Source organism: Halyomorpha halys, unplaced genomic scaffold (assembly GCF_000696795.3).
Source record: "Halyomorpha halys isolate HHAL.00 unplaced genomic scaffold, Hhal_1.1 Scaffold1157.1, whole genome shotgun sequence".
Taxonomy (NCBI): Eukaryota; Metazoa; Arthropoda; class Insecta; order Hemiptera; family Pentatomidae; genus Halyomorpha; species Halyomorpha halys.
Window position 1 is genome coordinate 282,987 of NW_027108759.1, and position 15,468 is coordinate 298,454.

At 29.0% G+C, this 15,468-nt stretch overlaps 1 protein-coding gene across 1 annotated transcript; it reads left to right on the forward strand.

The window, feature by feature from the left end:
- The first annotated feature begins 295 nt into the window (after positions 1-295).
- Positions 296-14,458, forward strand: LOC106688577 (Golgi to ER traffic protein 4 homolog). Its single transcript, XM_014433097.3, has 8 exons — positions 296-568; positions 691-769; positions 846-940; positions 1,013-1,149; positions 5,350-5,488; positions 6,976-7,113; positions 7,197-7,342; positions 9,230-14,458. Exons 1-8 carry the CDS (start codon positions 444-446, stop codon positions 9,352-9,354), a joined length of 984 nt encoding a protein of 327 aa, XP_014288583.1. The 5' UTR covers positions 296-443; the 3' UTR covers positions 9,355-14,458.
- The last annotated feature ends 1,010 nt before the right edge of the window (positions 14,459-15,468 follow it).

Consider the following 15,468-nt stretch of genomic DNA (forward strand, 5'->3'; position numbering starts at 1 on the left):
CTAGGGTTTGAACCCTGAAGTAGTTTAAAGAACAGCACTTATGTTCAAAAGTTTAAATAAACTGCTTTATTTTTTAAAAATAAGACCTTATCGGTATAATTAAACATTAAGGAATTTGTTTGAAACGGAAAACCCTTAATTTGAATCTATATAATCAACTTTATTTCCGAAAGTTTAATTCATTTTTTTGGAGTGTTTATATTTTAACAATAAATACAAATTATTTTCAATTTTTTTTTTTCTGACAAACAATAAAATAAACAATGAAGACGGTGTATATTTCTAATATCAGTTTTGGAAAAAATAATGTTATTAATAATTTTTTACGGTGATATGAACTTATCCTTTAATTATATTGAGAACATTACCCTTGGTTACTCATGATAATGGATTAATACTTCATCTACGCTAAGTAACATGAGGCTACACTGACAATATTAACAATGGCTGAAGGTATGGCTTCGAGAAAGGTTCACGGGATTCAAAGAGTATTAGTCAAAATTGATAATGCTATCAAAAACGAAAATTTCTATGAAGCACATCAAATGTATAAAACGCTTTATTTCAGGTTGGTCTCACGTCAAATTAAAATATAATGGAAAATAAGCGTATTCATGTGTTAAGATCTACTCCACTCACATTTGATTTTATTTAAATTATAATTTTGATGTAACTACTTTACTTTTATAGGTATTTGACGCAAAAGAGGTATAGTGAACTCTTAGACTTGTTATATGATGGAGCTAATTTGTTAATACAACACAAGCAGGTTTTGAATTGTCATATTAGTATTTAATAATTTAAAAAAATTCTTTTGGAATATTTATTCCACAAATGTATTTCAGGATACTAGTGGTGCAGATTTGGCTAATCTTTATGTTGAAGTATTAGTAAAATCAGACACCAAACCTGATGAAGAAGTAATGACTAAAATTTCCAAGTAAGTTATTTAAATGGCTTATATGCCATACTCTTTCAGTCTTTTCTACTTTAAACTCACAGTTTTTTACAGTCTTCTCAGCATATTAAACCCAGAATTACCTGAGCGAGAAAACTTTTTATATTCTGCTGTGCGATGGTCATCTACGCCAGAGCATAAATTGGGACATCCAAAATTACATCAAATGATTGCTCAGGTTTTTTGGAAAGGTAATAATTTTTTATTTGTTTCAGTTTTGATAATGTTAATGGTTATCTTGTTTACTTGAAGACAATCCTTTGCAAGATAGTTTGTTCTATATTATTTTATTTTTTGTATTAATAATGTGTTATGACTATTTTATTTAGAATAGGTATTTTATGATTTTCATCCATCTTTGATTAGAAAAGATTTTTAGGATGAACCATCATGATTGATAACCTCCCTCCAAACTATGATGGTTCAAAAAAGTTCATTGTTTTCCTGTCTAATAAACAAAATATAACTGGGCGCATAAGTACATTTCTATTGAAGAGTTTTGTTTCCCTCTTTCTTTCAGTTTATTTCTTTTTCTCATTTCCCTAAGTTTGCCCCTGATAAGAGTGGGGGAGGTGAAGTCTCGTAAATTTGCATTTACCATTTTTATTGAGTATGTGCTAGATTGTATGCAGTTAACCTCTGTAGCATATATGAGCCTGGCTTTAGGGCTAGTTCATTAGAAACCCTGGATTGTCCACACGTTTTAAACTTTTCTAGTCAAAGTAAGGTCATAATTTATTTTGTGGGTCTGACACAAAATAAAAGTCAACTCATTCAATCCATTTTTTTTTTCTTTTTTAATAATGAAAAGTTAATAACAGGACTTTTAATAACTTTATTTTTATTAAATTTGATCTCAGACTAAACATACATTCTGATTTCAATTTTTTATATAATCACCGAAAATTGTTTTTAAATGAAAACATTTTTGGGTGTTAATAGTACAGTGGTTGTATAATGTTAATAATAATAGATTCGTGTAAGTAAAAGTAAATAATTGTTAAAATACTCATATATTTTGAAAAGGTAACTTTAACAAAAATGATTTCCAAAATATTTTTCTTACTGAGTTTTTTTTTTTTTGTAAGTGCCTATTAATGCAATACTTTTAATAACTTGTTTTAGTTTCAAGTAGTTAGACCAAATTTTATTCATAATATATTTCAAATGTTTATAATCCAATTTATAACCTAAGTGCATTAATGTAACGTTTGTTAAACAGCATGATGCTGTTGTAGTGTAGTGCAGTTTACCTTCAAAGTCCCAATATTAATTCCTCAAGGACTGAATTTATTTTATTTAGTTAGTAAACATGGATAAAAAAATATAAGTTATATGTTGTGGAGTCATGTGCTTTACAATAATTTTACTTCTTATTTTCACGTCAATATAATGTAGATACCTAAATAAATTTATGACTTATTAATAGTAATATATAGAAAAACTCATTATATTTATCAGAACATATGTTTAATATCCCATATTTGATTGGATAAAAAGGTTATATTGATTTAAATTTTTTTTGAGTGAAGTATTATGCTAATTAATTTCTGAGGCCCAAAAATCCTTATTTTAAAGTTTAAACAGGCTGTCCAATATATATTAGATCAGATCAGTTACTTCTCAGGGCCAGTTGATCTAATCTTAAAATATTAGAGGAAAAAGGTCTACTTCTCTAGTTTTACCAACTGCCATTGCTTTTTAGCTTTCACATAACATGTAGTGAAAACTTCATGTTTTAAGACTGCAAATATTAGTATTTTTTCATTTATCTTAATAAAGTTATGAATGATCCTGCAAAATACATTTCAATAATGGAGGAATCAGATTGTTCTAGAATCTTGTATTCTCAACCATTTTTATTTCAAGGACTTCATAAAATGAAATCAAGGATACATTTTTATATTATTTTTTATCATCTTTCTTTTAAAATATTGTCAAGACTGTGGGTGTAGTTTTTTTCTTCTGAGAAATGCAAGAAGCAGTTTCTAAGATTAATTTTTCACATTTATAAAAGAGAAATTTATTGTATCAATTAAAAATGGTTACTAGAAACATTAACATCAATTACAATGATTATGATAAATTATAAGATGATAATGCAAAAAACTTAAATCTTGGTACTGCTATAGAATATGGACATGCCCCTTTTTGAATGTGAATAATACCCTTTTTTTTCCCCTTTTCAGCCATCTATGGCATACTAAGTCTGCACCATTTTTGTATTACACATGGTACATTTGTTTATGCCACTGCTACCAATAAAATATTTTATTTATTTGACCTCTACTAAGGGAGGAAATGTGTGTGGTCCATAACCTCCTTACAACTTCCATGATAAAGGTGTAATTCACCTTCTCCAGGAGTCATTTTTCCTCAGTCGTGCTTGATGTCCTTCCATGGCACTGCAGGATCTAGTGGCATGTTCCACTGTATATGGAACTCCACAGCTGGGGCTCTGTGGATCGATTTCTTTAGGTACTTCCAGAACTCCTTGTCCTGTAAGAATGTGTGAAAACAAGTATTCAGGTTGGATCCCTCTCATCAGTAATCTGGAATAGACAGTGGAGAAATACTTCGGTATTGAGGCTTTATTGCTGGCTACCCACTGTCTGTTCATTTCCTCAAGTATGTCTTCCCTTAATACTTTCACCCATCTTTTTGGTTCCTCACCTATTCTTTGCCACAATTTCTTCAGGAGTGCCTCTGGCTCTTACCTCTTAAATTCTTACTTAAATAATCCTCCCTTAAAATCAAGTCAACATGCATCTCTCAGGCGAGCACCATAAAACTATTAACAATTTCACTTGGTGTGTATGGAGCTATATCTTAGAAATAGATATTGAATGTATTGGCCACTAACTACAGGCAAATGTTCTCATAAACCAACTTAGCTTACCATTTTAACTCTGAAGGTAGTTAAGTCTCTCATGGACTAATGAATACTGTCTCCATTGCATTGCATATAATAAGCAAATATTGCTTAGGATTGATTTCAAGAATGGGTCCCCTGGATGGTGGTACATTTTAATATCATCATAGCAGTGACTATTCAGCAAATCATTATCTAGAAAATTTATACTATGAAGAATTTAATTAAATGTTAGAAGCCATTATATGTGAGAAAATGTGTCTATTGTTAAATTAGTAACCATTTTGAATCTTCATAGTCAATTCCACTTTCATGGTTATGGAACAATGATTTAAGAAACTACTTTTTTGTATTTTTAAGAAAAACTACACTTTCATTCATGACAATATTTTTATTGAAAAGAAAATGAACAATACCGCAAGTTAAACATGAACAAATCTAGAACCTAAATACAAAGGTGGTAGAAAAAGAATAGGTGAACTAAAATGAGTTTTATCTGTATTATTTTCTAACATAAAAAAATGTAAATATAAAGATAATTAGCCTTTTTTTTTATTCTAAAGCCTAGACATTATTGAGGAATTTTGAAACCAGCTTCTTTACATTCTTTCATTTAATTTCCTTTCTTTTTTGTTTTAAAAAATAGATAATTGTATTTTTTGCTATAAGAATCTTTCAGAAATATTACATCTGTAATTGAATGAATGTGATAGATAATTAATATGTTTAGGTTTGCTCTGTGATAAATAATTGTTAGTTTAGGTAACATTTTGGTGACTGATAACTATTTGGAATCATGGCTTCCATTCTTGAAAGCAGCGGCTTTTGGTCTTCTAGTTTAAGTGAAATAAAAAGTCGATCATGCTACCTGAAAAAATGGCAGCCATTAATTAAAAATTAATCATGTATCTGAAGAGTTTCAATTCATGTTTTAAACTATACTATATGATACTGCACTACTATACTAGATCAGTTTTCTTACAGGAAGGGTAAATCTTAGCTAGTATCTCCTTCAGTTCTACTGGAACTCCATTAATCAGATCTCCAGGTCCTACCATTTTTCATCCTCCTCAGGGTCCTCTCTACTTAATCCAAAGATACTTCATTGATCACATTGATGTTTTCTTGTCTATCCAGTCTGTAGTTCAACCTCCCTTTTTACTGCAAAATAGAAAAATTATCTTACCAATGGGTAGTTCATATCATATGAGGGTTATTTCTGTGCCAGGCTTGAATTTAACATCTTCCAGCCTTCTTTCAATTTTTCTCCGTGGATTCAGTGGTCAGTCATTTCACAGTTATGAACCCAAAAAAGTCTGTAGCCTCTTTCTTTTTATTCTTAACAGTCTTTTTTTTTTCTGTCTCTGCAGTCGTTAAGTAAAATAGAGTAATTTGTCAAGAACCATTTCTTCTAAATAGTTCAATAATAATAGCAATAACAATGTCAATTGATTTATATTGATCCTGATTCTGTTTGTGATTATGATTCCAAAGTATTATGTATATTATTTTTTTACAGAGAAAAATTACACCCTTGCAAGAAGGCATTTTTTGAGGTCATGTGATGGTTCCGGCTTTGGCTCGATGTTAGTTGAGGTTCATCAGTCCAGTGGGTATTCCAGTGAAGTTGACCTTTTTATTGTTCAAGTTGTCTTACAGTGAGTATACAAAATCTCTCATTTTATCACCTTAAAATCTCTTATTTTATACTGTAACAGACCCCTTCTTTCCTATGTTTTCCTGTTTCTAGGATTGTTATACTCGATTGAGGTTAAAAATATGCGTCGCTAGAAGGAATTTAATCTATTCTAATTCTTTAGAATCAAAAATCTACATAAATCACTGTGATAGAAATTCTTATTATTATTTTATTTTTAAGGAACATTGCTTAATTTGTCACAAATCAAGTCATCCATTATGACATTAATGTCCAATATGTTGCCAATTTGGCCAGAAGAAGATACCAATCCTTCCATGATAAACTTCCCAACTACCCAAACCTACTCGTTTTTAACCAGGCTTCTCCTTCATTACCTAATAATTCTCCTAAGTGTCTGAAAAGAAGATGGCCTCGAGATCTGTTTAGAGAAGAAATGTTATTGGAGTTCTATCAATAGATAAATTCTCCACATTTTTTTTATCATGTCATTATATCACTTAGCACACAGCAAATTTACTTGATTTATATATTTTTGTACAGTTATAAGTAACAATAAATAAATAATTTAAAAAAAAAAAAAAAAAAAAAAAGGAACATTGCGACCATCCTTTGTTTTTTCTCGATCATCTCTCCTCTCTGTCTCTAAATATATATATATATATATAAAAATTAAAATTTGTACCGCTACAATCCATGAAGGTTCAGGGGTTCAGTGCTTTGTAAGGAAGTACTGTTACTAGACCAACGGTTGTGCAAGCAGGTGATTTGGTCAGAATCAGGCTCAACCTCCAGATTTTCATCCAATTAAGGGTACCCAATTTATGAGGCTAGGTGGACCCACAGGTTTGACTCATGGCTACAGTGTAACAGAAAACAAATTTTTGTCCAGATTCAAACTCGGGTCCTTGGAGTTAGTAGCATCGGGCCTTACCACGGTGCCACCGCATCCCGTATATATATACACGAGTTCATTGTACTTTGCAACAATTTTCTGCATTTTATTTATGAGGGGCTTTTCATTAATAACTCCAAAACAATGTATTTTTTGGATAATGTTACTTGTTTATAATTTAAATTACCTGAAATTCTGTGTCAAATGACTTATGTTGTTAGGCAGATATGTGAAATCAAAGAATGACCATTTTAACATTTTTTTAAAATCATGTTTTGGATTTTTAAATTATTTTTACATTGTATAGTGTTGTAAATTATGTTTAATAAGTAATTTATTTGTATATCCTCTTGTATCAAATTGCAAGATTTGGTACAAGAGGATATACTATTTGGACAGATTTGGCACAATAGGATATATCTAGCACAACCAGATTTGTATCTGTACAATTTTTCAACAGCTTTTAGCAAACATAGCTTATTATTTTAAATACTAATTTAATATTAATTTAAAAAATACTAGTCAATATAAATTGTAAAATTGTGTATATTTTGATTGTTCATTTTAAAAATTTGATTCTGTTTACTGAATAGATGTCTCTGTTTGCGGAATAAAGCAATGGCTGTCATTACTTTTGAATGCTACACTACAGAGCATCCATATATTGAAGGTCCTCCTTACCTTCTACCTCTGTTAAATTTTATTTCATTCCTTCTGAAGGCTGTTGAAAGGTAAATAACTTTTTGTTTTTTTATAAAAATTATATATACAGATATGTTCGTAAAATTTGTTATTGTGCAAATTTCTGTTTTAGTGGTGCACTTAGTGCTTTTACAGTACTTTGTGAAGAATATGCATTATCCTTGAAAAGAGATCCGTCTTATCTTGACTATTTAGAAAAAATTGGTCAGATATTTTTTGGTCTTCCAGCGTCTAGGAGGCAGCCCAGATCTCTCTTTGGTAAGCCCTTTACAATATCACTTGCTCATTAATATGCAAACTATGATTAATAAAACAAGTAGTTAAGAAAAACAATTTTATTATTATGGATAAATGTTCATCATAGTCAGATTTTTAATATGTTGAATAATTAATTATATTATTTAAAAATTGTTAAATCATCAGAATTAATTCAGACTTAATATATTCGGCACATTAGCGTTACGAAATCCTGGCAATTAATATTTCATGAACACCTTTACTCACTCACTGAAGGGTGTTTAAGTGATTATCTTGCTTCATTCTGCTGTCTGCAATGTACTGCTTGGTAAATAAATGTTTCAGTTCAGAATTCATTCTTATCTTATATCCATCATTCTGTCGTTGGAGCCTAAATATTTTCTTAGCACACTCCTTTCTCAAATTCTCTACATATTCTAAATAACAGCCATAATCCAGGTTTCACTAATGTATGTTATCTTGGACGTAATTATAATTTTATAATCAGCTGCTTAGCACTTCTAGAGCATTGTTTGAAGCGTAGAGGATTATAAATTGTAAAAAGAAACTTATTGCCAGTAGCAATTTGCGCCTTTATATCCTCCTCTGTTTCATGATTTCAAGTAATTATTCTTTGAATGTATTTGAAGGAGCTGCAAGTTGAGAAGTTAGGCTCACTTTCTCCTTTAACAAACAATTTCTGGTGGTCTTTAAGTATTTAGTTTTGTTCTCATTACTTACTAGGTTCAATTATTTAGCTGCAGTTGGGAGCTCTCTCAGTGTTCCTTGTAATGGCGATAATGATCTAATCTGTTGTAGGTATTCCCAACTGGCTTTGCTCTAACTTCCTTGGTAAATGTAAGAGTCATTTTAATCAGACTGATCAGTTTTATCAGTAAAGGTTTATTTAACTTGATTAGTACCACAATTTGTTTTATGTCAATATTGTCATTACCCTGTGAAGTCTTCTTTTTTGGGCTTTCTACAGTTTGGAAGATTTAAGGAAACAAAAAGGAGGGGGTAAAAGAAATTTCCTAGGTCATGGTGTTGATTTCTTTACTGTACAAAGATAAGGGTTAATTTTGCCTATTTGAAATAAATACCAACCTCTAATAGTCATAAATAATAACTAATAATAAAATCTGACAAATAACTAAAAGAAAATAATTTAAAAAAGAGGAATATTTGTGAAGGTTGAAAAGAAATTTCTGGAATTTAGAGTAATAATATAGGTGCTTAATTTACTGCTGGAAAGGTAAAAATTTATAGTATAAAGATGTGGAAAGTAATTAAAAATTATAAAAATGAGATGGGTTGTAAAAAGATATGGTAATTAATTTAAGAGCATTCTATCATAAGTTTTTGATCCACGTTTGGAAAATTTTATGGAATTTCTCATTTAGATAAATCCAATTTTCATTGAAAATCTTAAATTTAATTTTGAAATAAACTGATTAACTTTTAGAATCTGAATTTTAATTAGTAAAAAAAATCTTATTTATTTGTAGTTTGATTGAGTGTTCCTTGTTTTAAATAAATGTGTTTACGTACCATCTGTAATTTTTACTTTCATTTATCTTGGAGGTATAGTTTAAGGAAGTATTGCCTTCTTGAATAATAAAGAAATGCTGTTTTGAAATAATCATTGATTATCTGTGGTTTTTAGTTGTTAATTACTTTCTACTTAAAGTAAGTTAGGCAGTGAAAGTTGTCTCATGCTTGTGCCTCACCAATTTTTTATTTTGTATTTAGAAATTAAAATATAATAAGATTTATGCATCCCACTAGAATGGGTTTCCTGTTTTCCTAAACATATTCATTATAATTCATGTTGTACTGAGTTGTAATTTTATTATTTTTAAACTATGTAATCTTGTATTTTTAATTAACATTTTGTTGGTGGTGTAGGAAATCTGTTTCAATCAATATTAAACGGACTCGGGGACAGCTCCAGTGAAACTGAAACAGAAGGTGGTGGAGGAGACCAGCCAAAAAGTGACTCTAGGCAAGTGACTGAATCAGAGCTTGATTAGGGCAAGATGAATTCTGTTGAACCTTTATCACTGAAGTCTAGAAATTGAATTCTTGTTTGAAACATTTGGAAAATGTGTCCCCTCAACTTCTACTGTTTTGAGCTTTAAAAGGAATATATTTAAATTCAACAATGTGACTGATACAGCAATCAAAACTCCTGCCTTTTTAATCATAAATGCCATTTTTTATATGTACTTGATAACTACTATCAGGTATAATATTGAGTAAGAAAGTAATACCCATATAATTTCAAGTTAAAATCACTGTATCAGTGAACCTCATAATTTACTGAAATACTGAGTATGGGAAGTTAGGTTATGAAATATAATGCAGATAGTATCTGTATTATTCTGTTCGAAGCTTGAAAGGTTCAATGAAATATTAGGAACCAGAAGTTTGGTAAATTACATAATGAAAAAGATGCACCTAATTAAATTGCATAGAGCTATGCTGTGCAAATTATTTATTTAATGAATATTACTTTATAATAAAGACTGTGGATTCAATAAATATCTTTGCTCAACAGTTTATGTTCAAATGTTTTCATTAAACATTTATTTATTTTTTTAGTATTGTAAAGTTCTATTTTCTTTTTTTCTTTTTCTTAAATCACAATTAAAGCTAACTTTTTTTCCATGTAATAGAAACAATAATAAAATTTATAACATAAATACTTCTTTGTATAAGATGTCAACAATATAGTAGCATATCAATTTCAGTATAATGATAAAGCACTTTTTTTCAATCGTATAATTTAACTAATATAATGTTGATTGGAAAGAAATTCGATTTCTTATTATTGTTTATAATTTTGTATTGGTTATATTTTAAAGTCGTAGCTGTTGTTTATTTTTTTATATTGCCCTTTAATAATGGTCTCTCTCGGTACATTTACTGTAAACCTGTGTTCTTTACTTGCTGATTTATTTTTTAAATAATTTAATTCCTGAAAAATATTTCCTTTGCCAGCTCATTCATTCTATCTATGCAGCTCCCCCCTCCCCCCGTAAATGTAATTCTAAATAAATAGGCCTGTTATGTCACTGGATTTAGCTAAAATTTTTAGTAAATTATAATTATCTTATTGACTACAGAGTTTTTTTTTTGTTTTTTTTTATTCTAATAGAGTTTATATTTTGCTATCTTTTCCATAAAAGTTGTTTTGAGAATTTAATTTAACCCTCTTAATGCCATGGTAACAACAGTTGTGATCAGCCAAACTCCCTTATCTGACTAATTTTATAATTTTTATCTGACGATTGTTCAATTTCTCTTAGCAGAAAATAAGATGGAATATGAAATAATTATCACAATTTTAATAGCAAATATGATATTATTTATATAATTTATTTCTGGGTGAACCAAAGTGAAATATTTTTATATTTATGTAAACTTTTCCAGTTCTATATCATTAATTCCAAATTCTAAAAAATGTTGATGATTTTAGTCCCAAGTGATTGATAATATAGAACATCTGATATTAAAACCTTTGTCCAGTGAAACATGATTTAATCTCCTATGTGGTAGTGTAAAGCACTCATGTTTTATAACCACTGTGAAACCCCTTAAGTGGCAAAAATATTATTTTACAGGTATAACAGAAAACTGATTTATAAGTAAATTTCATGTAAATTATCCCCAGAAATAATTTGAGTTATTCAGTACACACTGAGCTATACACTGTAAAATCTGATATTTTGTCAAACATTTCATGCTGAAAGTTATAAAATAAACTTGTTCTAAGTATTTATATGGGTGTTTTCAATGGTCTTAGAAATGAGTATAGGTAGTTTCTGCCATGCTAATGTTGTAACAAAGGATAAGTAAAAAGAGAATGGCTAGCTTAGTACTACAATACTTGAAGAATTTATTATCTTACAAAAAAAAATATTATTTTTATTTTTAATATTACATGTTATAATTTTTTAACATTTGAGTGCTTTCTACCATCCATAGAAGAAAAAAATTTGTTTCTAATGAAATCAAAATTATATTAACTAATTTTTGGTATATGGTATCAGTGATATCAACTCCCTCAAGGGTGATATTGCAGCCCTCCCTTCCCTAGAAATTCAACTGGCATCTTCACTTTTACAATAAAAAATGGATCCATATATTTTGTTCTTTGTTAACATAGAATAGGTGTTTCCGAGTTTTTTTTATCTTATTCTCTGCTTTGAATGTCCCCAAAGTTTAAACCCCCATAAAACGAAGGTTCCTTCCAAAATTATGATTGATGCCTTTTATAGGAGTACACTTCTGGACACCCCTATATAAATTTTATCGTGGTAATGGCATAATAAGTTTTTAGTTTATTACATTTAACCTCAATTATAAATTTAGTTTTATTTTCCTGGATCTTATACAATCATATTTCATTTTCATAATATTATTAATGGTTTTGAACCTCTCAAAACTCAATCTTGGATACACACATTGTAGACACACGTGTTCCATCAATCATCTAGTCAATTTCACTATTTTGATTCTTAAAATAAAACTTCCCTTCAATTGAGCTTTTGAAAGAATATTTATTTTGATATTTTTCTCTATTTTCTATGAAATACAATTTTTAAAATTTAAAATTATTAATATCAATTGATGAAAGAATATTGAAGACGTATCTTAGATCATTATTTTATTGTTGGCTCATAGGAGGTTGAGATTGAAAGCTGTTTTCAGAATTATATTTAATTTAATTATTAAATATTGGAAATGGGCATGGACAAAAGATATTCACTCTAATTTTAAGTTAAGGTTTATCTATTCTTTTATATATCATTTGTAAATTATTATGTTCATATTTAGATTAACTTAGTAAACTCTCCCCAAAAGATCTAATATAATTTTAAAGTAAAAACTATTTTACAAATGGTTTGGTATTTAAAATCTCTACCTAATACTAAATTATTCCTTCTTAAAAATTTAATAATTTTTTGTTTTGGTTTTTGCAAAGCTGTTTTATTTCCATAAGTTAGTAAAACAGTTTTGCACTTTTTGCCTATACAACTTAGATTCTGTTGCTTGTTATTGGTGGGGAGAACAAGTCGAGCAAATGTGCCTACCAGTCCTTTTTGGTTCTGAGATCAGTGGAGAGACTTTTTAGTAATTCTAGAAAGATTCCAACTAAAAGTGTTAAAAATCAAATTTCCAAAAGTAAGTTATCATTAAAAAAACAGCAATTTAGTTCCATTAAAAACTAAGAATACCTTATTTTCCTGAAAACAAATCTAACTTCAGTTAGATATTAATGTACCTATTTTTAATAAAAATACTTCATTAAAAGGATTTATTTTTCAAAAACAATATTTACCTAGTTATACTTATTCAGCTAGAAGTATATTGGCCAATTTAAATAATATTACATTACCCTATTTTTCAATAGAAGGAATGATTAAATTAGTTTATGTACCCAGGGATTATTTTAAAAATTCCTATTTTCACAAAACCATCCATACTGTTCCGATTTTTATTGAAAATTCTGTTTGAAAGTGAGTAGTTTCAATACAGTTTGTAGTTCAGGATACGTCAGTAAATTTCAATATTTTTATTGTAAAGAGTTATTGGGAAGGATTAATATTAAACTGCAAGCTGATATCTTGGAAATAATGGTCCATTAATTAATAAACAATGTTTCCATAGCAATTTTAGCTTGTAGTTATTTCACAACTTTTTTTTACCTACTCTGTACATCACTGCTTTGCCTTGAATAGTGGCCATCTGTCAAAAAAGTTTTGATTTTATTTAAAATTGATTGTATTCCACACTTACAGTTACTTTCTTAACTGAGGGCCCTCTAAAGATTTTCCTAAAGCTATTAGATTTGTTACATATTAATCCAGTCTACGGTTCAATCTATGGAATATCTCAAACACAAAATAAAACATTTGTCAGATGTGTCACTACTCAAGCATATCTGTGATAACATATTCATTTCAAACAATTTTTTTAACAGCTTTCACCATGAATTGATCTGAATAATATGAAAACTTTTTTAAACAGAATTATTCAAGACATTATAATGGTATTTTATGAAATTATTTACAAATTTCATTTTTACACTTCCTCAAAATACTGTATGAAACATAGGATGCCATCTATACAATATAGAAGGACACGTTTTCTGTGCTATACCACTGTGTGCTGGAATATAACATGTTAAAAAGATTATTAATTCCTTTTTATATTTAATTAATTATTCATTATTAGTGAGACCAATATTGTAATTTATTTTATTAGTTTCTTTCTTTATTTTTTTTTATATAATAGTTGGGTACTTTATTATTATAAAAGGTCATTGATGTCTTGCAGACAATATTTTATTTCTTAAACTTTTTCTGTACTAGAATTGTTAATGATTTTATTTTTTTCTAAAGTAACAACTTTGTTCATGAGATGTACAAAGTAAATCTACTGACATTCATGAAGTATAGTCAGCAAGAATAACCTAGTTGCTGGACTTACTCTAAGTAGAGCTTGTCAAGTTTACTTGTATCAGAAACTTGCAGTAATTTGATGGGTACTTCCAGTAACCTTAAAAGGTGAAAATCTAAATTAAAAGGAGAATGTGGATAGGTTTCTATATGCTGAGTTGTAGATCTCTTAAACTGGAACTTCATACTCCTGATGTATATTCTGTAAATATTACAATAGAGTTAATTATTAACTTATTAAAATTGTATTTATTTTTTGTTCATTACTTTGTAACTATTGTATTTACTGAAATTTTTGCAGGTTTGTAAGAAATAACATTCAGTATTATCCAATACTGTTTAGTTAAATGCTTGTTATGTTGTGATTATCTTATATGGCTTTAATTTTATCATTTTTATAGTGACAGAAATTAAATATATATATTTTTTGTTTTCTATAGTACTTTATGTTTCATTTTAACTTAAAACACTGTTAGTTACAAATATCAAGAATTTTTCAAATTATTTTGAATGATTGGATACTTATATAATACTAACACTACTTGTGATCATTTGTAAATGACATTGTATTATTTGTGTCATAAACATAAATAGCTGTAAATATGTATATACAGTCATTGATGAAATATATTGTTACAAATGTTAGATTAAATAAATACATTGTAGTGCTGTTTGTTTTATATTGCTACCATTATTTCAAGTTATTATTTATTTTATCAATTTCTAATTCTTAGTTTATTTAGTGTAGTTACTTAAGTTGTAAAACTCATTTTCTCACATAGGAAGTTTTATATATTTTTAAAAACACTATTTTTTTTTCTGATTTATAGGCTTTTCAATGATATATAAACTTTCTACTTTATGAATTTTTTTTTTTTTAATTCATCTACTTCTTAAATTATTTGCCTGCAACAATGGTTTGTCTATTGTATATTTAGCCTTGGTCAGCCAGGGAAGCCTATGTCCATTGGCTATTTGAAAAGCTAGGCCTTAGCATGCTGAGTGAGGAAGAAAATATTGAAATGCTATGTAAGGTGGAGTTTCTAGAGGCAATAATCTTATAAAAACTACTTGGAAACTTCTGTCAAATAAATAAATAGATCTGGTGGAAACTGTTCGGAGAAGCTCAGGGTAAAATAAGAGTTTTGAGTTTGGATTGACAAGACATTTGGATGGGACTTGTATTATATGACTGTATTCTGCATTGTAAATAAAAGAATCATCCACTCTGTAAACTGGTGGAACGAATGGTTATAGCGCGTCTACAAGAATATCTTGAGCCTAAAAAACTTCTTTCAGGCAGACAGGCGGGTTTCAGGAAGATGAGAAACATGGTTGAGCAGGTCTTCAGATTTTCTCAGGAAGTGAAAGATGGGTTCCAAAGAAGACAACATACACTTGCAGTGTTTATTGACTTCCAAGCTGCTTTCGACTGCGTATGGAGCAAAAAACTTATTACTAAGTTGAAAGGTATGGGTAAAATAGGGTGTAGGTAGCAATCTCCTCTCATGGATTCGATCTTTCCTGGGACAGAGATTTATTAAGGTCTGCTATGGTAGTTCAGTGTCCAGTTATCAGCAAACCAAACTAGGTGTACCATAGGGCTCAGTCCTAAGTCCTTATTTATTCAACATAATGATTGATGATCTAGTTGAGAGGATAATGATTAATCACCCTGGG